At 31.9% G+C, this 17466-nt stretch overlaps 1 protein-coding gene across 1 annotated transcript; it reads right to left on the reverse strand.

The window, feature by feature from the left end:
* Nucleotides 1–2402: 2402 nt before the first annotated feature.
* LOC105953674 (uncharacterized) lies at nucleotides 2403–15837 on the reverse strand. Its single transcript, XM_088815988.1, has 14 exons — nucleotides 15507–15837; nucleotides 11199–13476; nucleotides 10958–11116; nucleotides 9807–9986; nucleotides 9472–9666; nucleotides 8464–8562; nucleotides 7779–8381; nucleotides 7329–7692; nucleotides 5722–5810; nucleotides 3973–5343; nucleotides 3720–3872; nucleotides 3391–3489; nucleotides 3029–3295; nucleotides 2403–2954 (listed from the first exon to the last, which is right to left on the reverse strand). The coding sequence occupies exons 2-14, from the start codon at nucleotides 13440–13442 to the stop codon at nucleotides 2601–2603; spliced, it is 6177 nt and encodes a 2058-aa protein (XP_088672114.1). The 5' UTR covers nucleotides 13443–13476; nucleotides 15507–15837; the 3' UTR covers nucleotides 2403–2600.
* Between the last annotated feature and the right edge of the window lie 1629 nt (nucleotides 15838–17466).

A 17466-nucleotide genomic window follows, 5' to 3' on the forward strand; every position in this document is an offset into this window, starting at 1 on the left:
ATTATTATTATTATTATTATTATTATTATTATTATTATTATTATTATTATTATTATTATTATTATTATTATTATTATTATTATTATTATTATTATTATTATTATTATTATTATTATTATTATTATTATTATTATTATTATTATTATTATTATTATTATTATTATTATTATTATTATTATTATTATTATTATTATTATTATTATTATTATTATTATTATTATTATTATTATTATTATTATTATTATTATTATTATTATTATTATTATTATTATTATTATTATTATTATTATTATTATTATTATTATTATTATTATTATTATTATTATTATTATTATTATTATTATTATTATTATTATTATTATTATTATTATTATTATTATTATTATTATTATTATTATTATTATTATTATTATTATTATTATTATTATTATTATTATTATTATTATTATTATTATTATTATTATTATTATTATTATTATTATTATTATTATTATTATTATTATTATTATTATTATTATTATTATTATTATTATTATTATTATTATTATTATTATTATTATTATTATTATTATTATTATTATTATTATTATTATTATTATTATTATTATTATTATTATTATTATTATTATTATTATTATTATTATTATTATTATTATTATTATTATTATTATTATTATTATTATTATTATTATTATTATTATTATTATTATTATTATTATTATTATTATTATTATTATTACTATTATTATTATTATTATTATTATTATTACTATTACTATTATTATTACTATTACTATTACTATTAGTATTACTATTATTATTACTATTATTATTACTATTATTATTATTATTATTATTACTATTATTATTATTATTATTATTATTATTATTATTATTATTATTATTATTATTATTATTATTATTATTATTATTATTATTATTATTATTATTATTATTATTATTATTATTATTATTATTATTATTATTATTATTATTATTATTATTATTATTATTATTATTATTATTATTATTATTATTATTATTATTATTATTATTATTATTATTATTATTATTATTATTATTATTATTGGTATTGGTATCGGTATTGGTATCGGTACTGGTATTGATATTGGTGTTGATATTGGTGTTGATAATTGGTGTTGGTATAAGTATTGGTATTGGTATTGGTATTGGTAAATATATTGGTATTGGTATTGGTATTGATATTAGTATTGATATAGGTATTAGTATTAGTATTAGTATTAGAATTGGTATTGGTATAAGTATTGGTATTGGTATTGGTATTGGTATTGGTATTGATATTGATATTGGTATAAGTATTAGTATTAATATTGGTATTGGTATTGACATTGGTATTGACAATATTAGTATTAGCATTAGTAGTAGCATTAATATTAATATTAATATTAGTATTAGTAATTAACATTAGTAATTAGTATTAGTATTAGTATTAAAAATTAGTATTAGTATTAGTATTAGTATTAGTATTAGTATTAGTGTTAGTGTTTGTGTTAAAATTAGTATTAGTAGTAGTATTAGTATTGGTATTGGTATTAATATTAGTATAAGTATTAGTATCATTATTAGTATGTGTATAAGTATGTGTATTAGTATTAGTATTAGTATTGGTATTAGTAGTAGTGTTAGTATTATTATTGGTATTAGTATTAGTGTTAGTAATGCGTTAATATTATTGTTAGTATTATTGTTAGTATTAGTATCAGCATTAATTTTAGTATTAGTATTAGTATTAGTATGATTAATAGCATTAGCATTAGTATTAGTATTAGTATTAGTATGTATTGTGAAACACTACTTTGATAATTAAGTTTATGTTAAAGATTCGAGTGTATTGGATGAGGTAGTTGTACCATTTGGATCAGATAATATATCCTATTTTTTATATCACAATTTTTGCATTTTACATTTTTTTTTATATCGTTACTTAAATCAAATGAATTGCTATTGTTTTTTTAAAAATTAGATCATATCATATTATAATATATCAACTATTCAAAGTTTTTACTCGATTATTTTATTTAAAACATATTTTTCATTTTTTATATTACCCTTATGCATCGCATTAACATCCTTTTTTATTTTATTTTAAAAGGTGTTTGATTTATCTCATGAGCGTGTTTTAGTCATTAAAAATTTGTACTTAGAATTAATCTCCGTGCATCGCACGGGTGAATTACTAGTTTGTAAATAATACATAATGTTGAGATAAAATAATTGAAGAAATATCTTTTGCTTTTCATAAATATTCCACCTTCAAAATATCTGCAAATGAAACCATATATACACACGGATACTATCATACTACCAACAAACATAGAGCCCAAACTAATCAACTTTGTACTGTTCAAATTGCAATCAAATAACAAATACTGCTTATATGATTAGTTGACTTAAAAAATATAATAATTATTCATCATTAACTATAGTACCAATAATATTTACACATCTAATCACTAGAAACAAACCTTATTAGGAATCAAAGTGTTTTTCTAAAACAAATCCACCAGATCCAAGAGTCTACTCATGCAAAGCCAAATCGACGAAAAAGGGGACGAAAATCACCATTTATTAATATTTAAATTAGGAAATTCACCTCCGTTTACCAGCCATAACACAAGTAGAATAACAACGATCACGATAACCGCCCACGTCAATTGCAGCATTTTTTTCTTGTTTCTGTTGCCAAATGTTGGGGGTACAGACTCTGCTTTGCTCGGATTTATCAGCAACGAAGATTTCTGAGGCTTTTCCGGTGCCACTGAAGAGTTGTCCTCGACTTGTATTTCGTCGCTAATTATTACCAATGAGCTGTCGGATGTTCCGACATCATTCATATCTATTGGAGCAGCAGAAGCAGCAGCCTTTTTCCTTTCCCTATTTCGTTCCTTCTTTCTCAACCTCTTCTCCCTCACCTGCATTATTTATATTCTTGAAGTAACATAATGTTTTATGTAATGCGAAAAAAATTAAAAAATAAAAACTGTACCTTGTTCGCCTTGGCTAGCTCATCCAACCGATATTGCTCTTTCAACTCAGCATAATTTTTTTCGCTCTCTGATATCCTATTTTCAATAGTTGTTTCTTGCTTAGCTGTCACATCAACATGATCGGGTAGGACAGGTGGCACTTCGTCAGGGCCTAATGAACGTCCATCTAAAGTCTCCAATCTAGTAATAGTACTCCTTCCATTGAATCTGACGTACTCTCTACGAAATTCGTCATCTTTGTTCCATAGTTTCATAAAACTTTCGACCTAAACATACAATCGAGACAAATTAATTAATTTAAAGAGTTCGTTCAACTTAAACATCAAAAATCTCACAAAGATATATCAAACATACAACTTACATTATCCATGCACACGCGGGAAAGCCCCTTTGTATTCCGGGCGGATGCATACTTACGGGCAAAAGCTTTATCCTCTATGCAGTCGAAGCAGTGTTTGCTCTGCGATTTCAGTCATTCAATTAAACTATAGTCACAATTCCGTAACACAATTTTTTTGCGATTCCACAATTTTAATAATTTGCATCGTCATTCTAGAGCATCAAGCAAATTCAACTCATTTATAGGATTAATAACTGCATTACTATTGCATCTAGTACACTGAATAAATATATCTATATATCGCCTTTCTCACAGTAAAATAAATTAGCTAGTGTGTATTTAGAGATTACCTTCTCATAAAGTTTTTCTGACAAACTCTGCCACTTAGCATATGCCACTTGGTGAACATCATTAGCAGCTCTGTACAGAGCTTGGAGTTGATTTATTTGTTTTATTGCATCATCGTATTTCTTGCTGTTTTCCTTATGAACCCGACTGTTGACCTGCGAATAAAATAATACAATAACATTTGTGTTTTTTCCCCCACACTATAATATTTTCTTTTTTTTAAAAGACAAAGTAACATATAGATAGACGCCTTACCGTTTTCTCTTGGACTTGTAACAGAATAGCATGCAAGTCGTTTGCCTTTTCATCGCGTTGTAGCTTAGCAAGTCTGACTTGTTCTTCAAGACTTCCATCATAACGAATTGGGACGCTAACCAAAAAGTTGAACAGCTTTGTGGCAGCCTCAACGTTCATGCTGTCATCTCCGTTGACCACAATCCGATCAGCTGTTATTTTCCCTTTACAAACTTCAATTGATGGTTTCGATGGACCCTCTGCAACATGTTTCACTTTCGTGGGCAATGGATTACGTGGGACTACTGGTGTAGGTGGACCCTTGGCAACGCTCACATTTACAGCTCCCAGTTTCTCAGTTCTAGCATCTAAGTGATTAGGGAGTGCAGGTTTCACGTTCATCGGCATTGGCTTACGTGGGAATAACGGTGTAGATGGACCCTCTGCAACTCTCACATTTACAGCTCCATTTACAGTTCCTAATTTCTCATCTAAATAATTTCGGAGTGCAGGTTTCACTTTCACGGGCAATGGCTTAGGTGGGATCTTTACAACTGCCACCCAACTTTTAGTTTTATAAGAACTACTCTCTATCTTTATCCTATCTCCCTTTACCAAGGGAGGAAACTCGTCAATCTCCTCCACTTTGCCTGCACAATTGGAATCAACCCCAATTCCAGTCCCATCTTCGGAATCAACCCCAGTTCCAATTCCAATCCCATCTTCCGATTGAACACCAGTTACAATCTCATCTTCCGATTCAACCCCAGTTCCAGTCCCATCTTCGGAATCAACCACAGTTCCAGTCCCATCTTCCGATTCAACCCCAATTCCAATCCCATCTTCCGATTCAACCCCAGTTCGAATCCCATCTTCCGATTGAACACCAGTTCCAATCTCATCTTCCGATTCAACCCCAGTTCTAGTCCCATCTTCGGAATCAACTCCAATTCCAGTCACATCTTCCGATTCAACCCCAATTCCAATCCCATCTTCCGATTCAACCCCTGTTCCAGTCCCATCTTCGGAATCAACTCCAATTCCAGTCCCATCTTCGGAATCAACCCCAATTCTTATCCCATCTTCAACTACACAGGAACTAGTGGAATCATTGGAATCATCACCAATTTCAATCCCATGTACAACAACAGAAGAACCATTAAAATCACTGGAATCCTCACCAGTTTCACACTCGGCTACAACTGCGCACAAATCATTAAGACCATTTAAATAATCGTAACAGCTAATCCCGTTGCAATCAGCCTCCGTAAGATTGTCGGAATCATTGTGATGGTTAACCCCATTGGGATCAGGCTTGCTTGAATCCTGTTTAGAGGTGAAGCCCATCAACTCACATAACTCCTCAACACCCATCTTTTTTTTCTTCTTCTTCTGCAAAATTCATTCACAATTGCAGATCAAAATCATTTAACAAGACAATTTATTGCTGGACATACAGAAAATTAGCAACACTGAAATAAACATATAATAACCGTCAAACTTGTAATCATTAAGAACACTGGAATTATAATTTTTTTTTTTAAATTGAGGATGAATCCCGAAAACTGAATTCAATGAACTGATCAGCTAATATATAATACTTGGAGAAATATTCACGTATGAGTGATTAGTGCCCTAATATTTTCAATTTGATGCATGCAAAGGATCTGAAACTAGAGTGAACAAATTTGAATATTCGTAAAAACATTGTATTATTCGCAAAAACAAACCTCAATTACGAAATTTACAAACAAAAATCCCGTTAATTACCTGTTCGTGTTCAAAGAGAGAGAGAACTGTAAACGGCGAAGCGACGATGAGAGTTGGAATATTTATATTATAAAAGGATTGGGGTTTATCTATTAAGTATTTCAAACATACTTGAATTCTACAATTACAATAACACCACTAACATTAAACCCTCACAAGCCCATTGATTAAATTGATCTAAAAAAAAAACTTGTATTTTTCTGTCATCTTATCTTATATATAAAAGAAAATCATAGGAAACCCTAAAAACCGTAATGGTATTTTTGTAATTATTTATTTTTAATATTCTTTTTCTACTAATTTCTTTCTAACTATAATTTTTAACAGTTATCAAAATTAAATCTAACCCATGAAGAATTCTACCTTACTGCTACTTATGTAATTATTTATTTTTAATATTTTTTATGTACTAAATTTTTAACTATAATTTTCAACGATTATTAATCTCCTATTTTTCATCAATATATCTCAAATCTTAAGAGATAAAGTTATAAATTTGATTTGTTAAATCTTAGTCTATTTATTTGGATTATATAGCTTAATATGTAAGATTTAAAAAAACTAATGTTATATAAAATATGAATAATACTACATTATTAAATTTAACTATATTTTCTTATTATGTATTAAATTGATTATTATTTTTTCACTATTTAAATAATATCCGTGCATCGCACGAGTAAATGCTAGTTATTAAACAAAAAAGTATTATGTTATTTTTAGAGTTTATTTCATTTAGTATCTATGTAATTCAATTTGTCTATAGTAAATATTTATTTATTTTTAAATAAAATAATATTGAACAAATTTTTACATATGATTCGTATTATTGAATATAAAATATACAACAATTTTGAAATTGTAATATTTATTTCATGCAATAGTGACTAGGAAAATGAATATTCATATACTAACCAATCCTAAATTGTAGGAAATATTTAAAAAAAAAAAAAAAAAAAACTAATTTGCCTAAAAATGAGCAAATTTGGCCTTTGGTTTTGGATGTTAGTTTTGGATACATGTTGACTACTAATTAAGGTTATTTCAATTTGTTTTAGACTAGTCTTGGGGTAAATTTCGGCAACCCTTGACATAAGATTAAATTACGAAAACCCCTCATGTTTGGATAATTAAAGATATTCATCAATTATGAATCTTCTCGGTATCTAGAAGAATCTATTGTATTTGACACCATTAAGATCAATTATGAATCTTCTTGGTATCTAGAAGAATCTATTGTATTTGACACCATTAAGGATAAGGATTACGTTACCAAAAAAACATTGATATATGATTATATTAAGAAGACAACTCATATTATAACAATGAAATACAAAGCCAATGAAAATAGAGTATATTCAAACACCATTGTTGAAAGTTTTTTACTCCTCAAACCATATCCATCAATGCAAAAAACAAAAAGAGTTCTATATCAATCATGTATATGAACTAAAGCCATTAAAGAACTCTATACTAATCTAAAACATTGACCAAATAATCTTAGTAAGGAACCAAAGTAGTATACCACCCTATATTATCTATATATCCGTCTGTAGAACAAAACCCGCCGAATTAATCCGAGTCTAACATGCAAAAAGGGCGAAATCAGATAACAGGGCTTCGTCGCTTGTAATGTATGCTTGAAAAAACACCGATATTTCCCAGCCAGAACAGAAGTAGAATAACCAGGCTTGTGACACCCACCCACATCCACTGCTGCAATCTTTTCTTGTTTCTGTTGCGTAGAGCTGGCGGCACAACTGATTTTGCCTTGCTCTGCTTTGCGAATAACCACGATTTCTGCGCCTTTTTAGGTACTGCTGAAGAAGAAGTAGTTGTAGTAGTAGTGTCCTTCGCTTCGGTGTCGATGCTAATTACCGAAGCGGTTTCAGAGCTTGGAGCTGTGTCTATGTCGTTGACGTCTGAAGCAGCCTTCTTTCTTTCCTTCTTTCTCTGCCTCTTCTCCCTCTCCTGCATTGTTTCGATTCTTAATTTAATGTAACCATTTACGCAATTAAAGAAAATAAAGGAAAAAAATTAAAACATTGTAGTTTCACCTTTTCTTTCAGTTCTGCTTCCTTCTGTGTCTTGAGTTCTGCTCTCATCTGTAACTTTTCCGCTTGTCGTTTCTTCCTCTCACGTGCCTCGTTAGCCTTGGCTAGTGCCTCCAACCTTCGTTCTTCTTTCAACATAGCTTCAACCTCCTCCTTTCTCCTTTCCTCTACTTTCCTTATCGACTCAATCTCCTCCTTCGATTTCTTTGGCTCCTCTTGCACCTCATCAGGAATCTCCTTAACAGAAACGGTGTCCAAGCCATTCGAGTGTATATGTATAGCAAGTCCCTTATTCGTCACTTCTTGATTCTTAAGTTCCGTCATTTTCTTCACAGTTTTAACCTCTGAGGTCACATTTTCGACCATTGGTTCTTGCTTTAGCTCTAGAGTTGGAGTTTGTGATGTAAGAACATCAACCTTGACTGGAGTCGGGACCATCTTAACTCTGTCATTAACATAACTCGGTAGTATAGGAGGCTCCTCATCGGGGCCAAGTGCGCGCCCGTCTAAAGTACCGAATCTCCTTACGTAACTCCTTGCATTGAATTTAACGTAATCTGTGCGAAACTCCTTGCTTGTGTTCCACAGTTCCATGAAATTTTCCACCTATGGAAGTGAGATAAATTCGTTAAGCTAAAGAGGTTTGACTTAACCATCAAAAACCAGAAAGACCAAATATAAAACTTACATTATTAAAGCACAGACGGTAAAGAGCCTCCCTATCCCTGGTAAATGCATAATTATTTGCAAGAGCTGCACTGTCCTTGTACTTGAAAAAGTGTTTGGTCTGCCATATCAGTCATTCAAATTAAGCTAGTCACTTTATCACAGTTCACAAATCAAGAGAAATGTTTTTATGCTATCAAGGGCATGTGATAATTGGTACGGTAACATCACGAAGAAAATAAATATTAACAAAAAAAAAAACACCCGAGAATGATGATAATTACATAGGCTCTTAGCACGGATTATAAGAGATTTACCATTTCTCAATTTTCAAGGACTACAAATGAACACCATTAAGAAGTTTAAACCCTAGGGCAAAATGAGCTAGTAAAACTGAAACTGTAGTATTTCGAGGTTATAGACAAAATCAAGCTTTGAATTAACATAAGCTTGATTAAAGTCAACTAAATGGATATTCATTTGTGAGACCTAAACCCATCAAATATGCAGATATTTCTCGATCTCCATAAACCAGGCTACAGATTGATCCCGTATTTTACATTTTTTCACATGCTAAAAATTAAATAAGAGATTCAAATGTGCTTCTGGTTTTATTTCTCTTCTACACGCCTACTTGAACTTTTACTGCTCCTTCGTTTCATCTTTAGGGCCATTAAGTTGTATAGTTCTATCATCTGTCTATTTCCCAGAGTTCACTTTAACAATTATATGCTATTCCAATTTTTTAAAGGTAAATATGACGGACCAATTTTTTCCCTTTTCTCCCAACCAGACCGAATTTTTCAAACATAATTTCTTTTTACATGAGCTGGTCTTTCATAATTTTAATAACTTTGCAAAAAAAAAAAAAAAACCAAAAAAGAAATTTCAGCTCATCTGTAAGTATATTAACTGGATTACTATTGCATCTAGTATATTGGAATTTATACCCTTATTGCATATGATCAATGCACACGAGCCTTTCTCGTAATAAAATAAGTAAGCAAGGGTACATTGAAAAATACATTACCTTCTCCGAAAGTTCTTTTCTCAAATCTTGCCACTGAGCGTATGCTTCTTGGCGCACATCATTTGCAGCTCTAAACTGAGTCTGAAGTTCCCTAACCTTTTTATTTTCATCGTCATATTTCTTTTCCGCTTCCGTAGCAACCGCCTCAGATTTTAAGACTCTTCCTTTAAGCACATCAAGCTCCTTCCTTAGAATCTGCACATGCCAAGCCCACGTTAACAACTCGAACAAATTATGTGTTTCACTGTGAGCAGCTTTTTCACCATATTATATTTTCATTCTAATATAACTTTACATAAACCTTAACAGTTTCATAAGTAATGAGGTTTGCACACCTTTAAACGCTCTTCAACCTCCTCTCTCTGTTCAAGTGCCTGGTTGATTTCATCTTGGCTACCAATATTAGAAGACAATTGTTCGCGAATTTGCTTCAGTTGCTTGATTTCACGAATGAGCTGCTTTTCTTCTTTCAAGGGAAGAGTCTCATGCTGAATCATACGTTCCATATTGTACATCTGCGAGAGGGACGATTTAATCATTTAAGAGAACAAATATTTTGTACTGCAAGAGAAAATAGAAAACCACATGCTCAGACATGCATGCAGTGGCGTATCTACCATAGTCCTAGGGTGTGCAGTTGCACACCCTTGGATTTAAAAAAAAAAAAAAAAAAAAATTATATATAATATTTTGGGGTTTTTTTTTATATTTATAACTAATGAGGGGTTAAATTGAAATTTAGTAAAAATTAATACAGCCTTACCAGAGTCAGAGACCCCTAATATGTTGTTTTTTTTTTTTTTTTCTATTTTTTATGTATATACTCCTTTTTAAATTCCAAATCTTCTGTAAATAAATTGGCTTGTAGTTAATTGGTAGAAAGTTTTTAAAAGGAACAAGATTTAATTTTCATTACATACAATATTTCAATTGTTTTCAATTTTTTGAATATGTGGGTATTTTTAAATATTTTATATAATCTAAATTATTCAAAAATTCTTAATGTTATATATATATATATATATATATATATATATATATATATATATATATATATATATATATATATATATATATATATATATATTATTTCAATTATTTTCTAAATTTACAACTATGTGGGCATTTTTTTTTATATTTTAAAAATTCAAAATCTGCTAATGAATTACATATTTTGTTACTTGCAACTTTAATATGTTTACCACTCCTTCAATATTTTCACCAATTTTATGTCTAAATATTTCTTAAATTAGTCCAAAATTTGTAAAACAATCCCTTTAAATTTGAAAATATTACATATTTTTATTATTTAATGTTTATAGTATTAAAAAAAAATCGGGGGCGCTGCCCCCGAACCCCCGTAAACTTTTACCCAACCATCATATTTTCTACTATATTTAATCCGAACACCATTGGCAAAAATCCTGGATTCGCCACTGCATGCATGTCAAGTGTATATACACAGAGAGGGCAGGGGAATGCTTACCTGGCTATCAATATCCTCAATAGATAACGCATTCTTGGCTTTGTTAATGACAGCCTGAAGAGAATCTATTTCCACGCGTTTTGATCTCACCAACTTCCGTGCACTTCTAGCTTCACCCTTGGCATATTCATAATCGATCCCATGAATCTGAGTGTTGGCCTGCAAAGTGGTAAAGACCAATGAAGTTTCTGCTTTATCCTTCAAATCAAACAAAGAATAGTTAAATAGTTCAGTTTCTTACTCTTTTTTCCTGTATTTGGACTTGTACAGCTTCCCTCAGTTTTGTCTTTTCATCAACATGTAGCTTTGCAAGCCTGATTTGTTCTCGAAGGCTTTCATCATCAAATCTTGGTACCCTGACCAAAAAGTTGAATGGCTTCGGCTTCGTCTTAATAATTGCTGCTTCTCCGTCGATCGAGGAACCACCTATTGAAGCGACGGATATGTTGTTGCTGGAAGAATTTTCACTTTCCTCATTTTCTTGCAAGGACAAGTTATCATTACTATTTCCTACAGCACCATCCAATTGATCTACCATGTCTTCAACGTCTCTTTTGTCTGACACAATGTTAGCTGCACCTTCCTCAACATCAAATTTATCTGAAACCTCTGTTCTGCATGCGAGAGTCACACTACCATTCGTTTCTACGCTGCTTATGGTAGAAACGTTATGAACATGATCTCCAGGTTTCGATTTCACATCTAAAGTTTCAGGTGGGCTGCACGATTTCACATCAAAATTTTCAGGTGGGCTGCAGGATTTCACATCAAAAGTTTCAGGTGGGCTATCTGCAGCTTTGGCTTTCTCACTTGAAACTCTAGTTTCAGCATGGGGTTCACCCAATTGAGAAGTTGGTTCTTTCTCTGCAAGAACAGCTGTGTCAAGTGTAGAGTCAGATCCTAAGCTTGCCTCTTTGGAGTAACTCCTCATCGAACTGTCATGAACAGGAAGTGCTTCTTCAACTTCTTCTGATTTTGGACCATCAGCAAGTGAAGAAGAAACCGCTCCAATAGTTTCAGCATCAGAGATTACATTTTCAATCTCAGGTTCATAATCATTCGAAGTTGGAAAGCTTTGAGTCGGCGCAAAAGCCTCAGTCTTGGTTTCAGATAGACTAGTTGCACCAGACACCTCACTGCCGTCAAGGTGTATCTCAGGTTCTTCGTGATACTGAACACCATTATCAACATTAACATGACATACAGAGAAATCTTCCTTACCTTTTTCTTCTAAAACAAGGTCTCCAACAGTTTCCACATGACCATCAGTATTAATCGGGCTAGTTTTTGCTTCGTCCGTCGGTTCCAGTATACCAGGAACATTGTTGTCAAGTGTATCACACTGTTGACTTTGAAGTACAGATGAACTCAAAGTTGTCGTCGCCTCCTCCTCAACTTTCTCTTCCTTGTTATTAATTGGATGCGGCTCCAATTCCAAATCCGATGATGTTGATGCTGGAATTTCATGTGCTGCAGTTTCCACCACTTCTCTCTCCGATTTTATCTCATCATTGGTCTCCTTGCTCACATCTTGCAAATCACAGTCAGCTACATTTACAACCACGTCTTTAGATCCCCGACTTGCTTCTGATGCTTCAGTTACGCTCAAGTTAATCTGATCTGCACATTCATCGTTTGCATTACCAGAATCATTGGTGTTGGACGAAACAATATTCAATTCGACATTCTCTCTTGATATCTCCATAAGTGTCTCTTCCTCGTTTTTTATTGGACACGTCTTCAAATCCAAATCCAAGAAAGTCGATGTAGGAACTTCAACTTCCAAAGTTTTCACAACTTCTCTCTCTAACTTCACCTCATCGTTAGCCTCCACACTCACATCTCGCGAGTCAGAGGCAACTACATTTTGGTCCACCACAGCTTCTGCAATCTCTCCATCTGGATCCTTCACCACTTCAACTTCAGCTTCTACCACAATTTCAGTTTCCCCAATATTATCCTCAACAGAATCAGCAAGAGAAACTTCCCCTCCGTCCCCTTGCTCAAGCGAACTCTCAAGCTTTGAGGTACTAACATTTACTACTGTAAGATCCCCATTTCTCAACTCGACATTTCCGTTTTCCCTTTCATTCAAGGGTTCACTAACTTCCGTACTAACTGTATCCAATTTCTCACTTTCAGGATCCAATTTTTCACTGTAAGGTTTCTCACTTTCATGATCCAATTTCGCATTCTCAGGATCCAATTTCTCATTTCCAGCATCCAATTTCTCCCCACGTTCCTCAACGGTAACAGCCTTCGATTCGGGCAGAATACTCAAACCCTCACCCCCCGCATCCTTATCACCGACAGTATCATCGGAGAGGCCATCATCACCAGACACAAAAACATAAGAATTCTCAAGATCGCTGGTCCCATTGCTATCAGGCTTGGGTAGATCCTTGCAAGAGCTCATTTCCGACAGACATTTCTCCTCAATTCCGACCACATTTGACACCTCCGTTGAAACCTCAGTTTCTGCCATGATTTATCGCCAATGGCAGATCAGGAGCACCTACCTGTTGTTACAGCGGACAATCGATCAACATACAGATTTACAACCACATACGAATATATACGAATATTCAAAATTCTAACTCAGATTCAAATAAGTCCAATCGGAAACCAACCACGCGAGAAATAAACTGCCACAATTTCTTTCTCTTTTCCTCAAAGTATATTTTTTTCTCCTCTCAAAATTTTACGAAATGTCTCCGTTTAGGGATTTTCACTTTTTACTTCATATTTTCTCTTTTTTCTTTTTTCTTTTTTCTTTTTTCTTTTTTCTTTTTTCTTTCACCATCAGTCACAGTGAGAAAGGTAAAAGATAAGAAAACTACTATCCTCAAAGATATTTTAGTATCAGAAATTTACTAATTCTGCCCGACAATAAAGGACATAAATCTTTCCTATTTAAAATAAAAAAGATATGTTCAACTAAACCTAATGCTCTGTAATTAATAGATGTCTATTAAACTTGTCTCCTTCTAACCATTCAATTAACCGACTCGATCTAGCTAATGGCATGAGTACTTTCAGATTTTAAGATCAAATGACATGTTTAATTAGAGATAACTAACAAACACCCGTCTCATTTGAATGATAACAAGTACTCCTATTATTACTAATTAAACACGTGCAAAATGTTTCAAACTAAAATCCACCTCAATTTTATTTTTTTTGTCCATTTTAATTTTCTTTTTATTGATTTTGGGGGATATATAGAGTATATTTATTTCTTGATTGAGAGACACTACATATGCATAGAGCTTGTAATATAAACATAGAAATCAGTAGTTGGGATTGGGATAAGCATGAGTAATGGTGACGTAATAATCAATATATACTTGAAAATGACTCAATAGCCCCGCGAATTGGGTGGACTTTTCTGCTAATTTCTGTTCCGACTTTACAAAAAATAATAAATAAAAAAAAAAAAGGGGAAAAGGAAATATCTTTTAGACTTTAGAGGATTATGTTAGGATATACTCACTAAAAATTAAATAAATAATTTTGGATTTATAAATATTAAAATTATTATCCATCATTCAGAATCAGAACAATATATTTGTATACAGTACTTGGATTTAAAAAATAAAAAAATCACGGCACGTAAGCATGGTCAAGATCCATTATTTTCCATTGTCAAATTAAATAAAATAAGCCACAAAAAAAGTCGTCCTATTTAATTAATACCATTATCTCTTAAAAATAGTCATATTTCCGTTATTGCCCCTCCTCTTCGTCGGGGGAGAACATAAAAATACATGTGAAGACCCAAGAGACAGGGGAAATGGGCCCCATCACTTTCACGAGATTTTTCTTTCTCTTTTAAAATATAAAATATAAATATAAATATAAAACTAAAATTGAAGTTAAAAAAGGTGCTTTTTAAAAAAATAATTAATTAATTTAATTTAAATAAAAAGGTATAGAAATAGTAAACGCGTGGTTTGGATGAAATGGGCTGGTCATACCCCAATCTATTCTACCGGTCGGTTATTTAGGTCAGCCCTTTTAACGGAAAGGCCCACCCAATTTATTTATTTATTAATTAATTAATTAATTAATATTCTCCCCCACGTTTCATCACCGTCACTGAGGGCTACGCCCATCGCCGTAGGCGATGCCAAATTTAGCAGAAGGAGAAGAAAACAGGATGACAAAGACTCACACGGAATCAAAAATTCCTAAATTGCCCTCTGAAATTTAGCTATGATTACGGTTACCCCTCTTTTAGTGAGCTGGATACATAGATAGATACATGCATTTATACACACAGACTTATATATGCAAACACCTCCATTTTGAGCAACAAAAATTGACATCGATTGTCACTGGATGCAAGATCATTCGAAAAAAACACACAATTGAAACATTCAACTCGCAATTAAAAATCAGATCAGCCGAACGGAACAAAGAGATTTGTAGAAAGATGGATACATAAATAATTGAATTGAGATTGCATGAATCAGAGGCGCGGATTAAACAGAGAAGACATATTTAAAAAAAAAATAAAAAAAAAAGGAAAGGAAATGAGTAAACTCACGAGGAAATGTACGATCCCTGCACGAGGAATCTAGATCCGAGAGAGAATTTGAATCCGCAGATCAGGATCAGCAAATCGACACCGCCAATGGAGACTGAATTTTGATCTCGATTCAGTGTAATTAACGTATAATTAAATGTTTAATCTCTGTTTTCTGCTCTCCAGAAACACACACACACACACACATACCAGAGAGAGAGATGAAGAGAGAGAGAGAGAGATGAGAGAAGAGAGAGAGAGAGATGGTGGTGTGAATGTGTGAAATTTGTGATGGCTGTGTTTGGAGTAGGAGGTGTCCGAAACTAGATCTGTGACAGTTATATATAGACGCGGACGGATTTGCTCGCTGGCTGCCCTTTTTACTTTTTTTTTTTTTCTTTTTTTTTTTTTTTAATTGTTTTTGGGAACATTCAATTCACTAATTTCACTATTTTCTTCTTTGAAGAAAGAAATAAAAAATTAAAAAATGCAATAGTACCCCTTCCCCATCATTGATTAATAATGTTATTTTCTCTATTTAGTAATGATAATTAAATAATTGGATCAAGATCTAAATGAAAAATTAAATGTTATGCTCGAGTGTTTAGAATATATGTAATGATCGATACGAGCTTTGTTAGAATATGTCGTTACAGACAAAGCTACATCAGTGTTCTCGGTTTAGTATTTATAGTAAATACTTTACGTCGATTGTCGTGTTCACCGCGTGTCTCTCGATCCGATAGATCTACAAGTTTCAATTAAGATAACAACATATCAAATTCGATTAATATTGTTATCTCTCTGTTTCGTAACGAATACATGACTAATTGGATCGAGATCTATGCTTAAGGGTTAGAAATGATCCACACGAACTTGTTAGAATGTATCGTTGCAGTAAACGACAAAGCTACATCAATCATCTGGGGTTCGTATATATAGTAAGTATTTTCCGTTAATTGTCGTGTGTAGCACGTGTCTCTCGCTACGAAAGATCACTAACTTTCAATCAATATAACATAAACTCGAACCCGAGTTGTTACATCGAAAATTACAATTTGCATGATAGTTATTTATTCTTGGGTAAATTACAACATCATGAGGTGTGATCAAATTACGAAAATACCCCTCTTGTACGGGTAATTACAATCACCCCCTCAACTATAAATCTTCTTACACGTCCACGCTTGCGGTGTCAAATTTAGTGGAATATTCTAGATTATATGGAATATTCTCAATTTTGTACCAATTGTATCCCATTCGAACTCCACATTTTGAAGTAAGATGATCGTAAGATGTGTTTTTTGGCTTGTATATATCAGGTTGTGATGCATCAAAAACTGCACTTTTGCACAAAACGAGTACAAACTAGAGAACATTCCACAGAATCTAGAAGATTATGTTGAATTTGACCCCATAAGAATGTACGTGTAAGAAGATTTATAATTAAGAGGGGTAATTGTTATTATCCAAACATAAGAATTTTTATTTTTTTTTAATTTGACCATACCTCAAGGGGTGGTTGTAGTTTACCCTTTATTTTTGTTTATAGATTATTTTTTTCATTCAAGTTTAATTTTGGAAATATAGATAGTAACAAATTATATCACAAGTATCTATAAAAGTCAATGTTTTTGTTCTAGTAATAAGTATTTTACGTCGGTTGCTGTATTTAGTAAGCGATGCAACTTTAAATCCAGAAAGCAGAAAACAAAATCCGTAAAATGGTTGATACATCAAAATTTACAATTTGCATTTTAGTTATTTTATTCTTGTTTTTAGATTATTTTTATCATTCTAGTTTATTTTGGTTTGATATATGATATATCCAATCGAGATATATAAATCTAATTAATTTTAACACATTCTGAAAAATGCGAGGATCAAATTCCAAAAACAGATGGACAAAAATGTAAATGTTGCAAACCTTAGGGACCAAATTGTGAATTTTGAAATATTGACGACCCAATCGCAAATTTTG

Source organism: Erythranthe guttata, chromosome 3 (genome assembly GCF_056151865.1).
Source record: "Erythranthe guttata isolate IM_541 chromosome 3, IM_541, whole genome shotgun sequence".
Taxonomy (NCBI): Eukaryota; Viridiplantae; Streptophyta; class Magnoliopsida; order Lamiales; family Phrymaceae; genus Erythranthe; species Erythranthe guttata.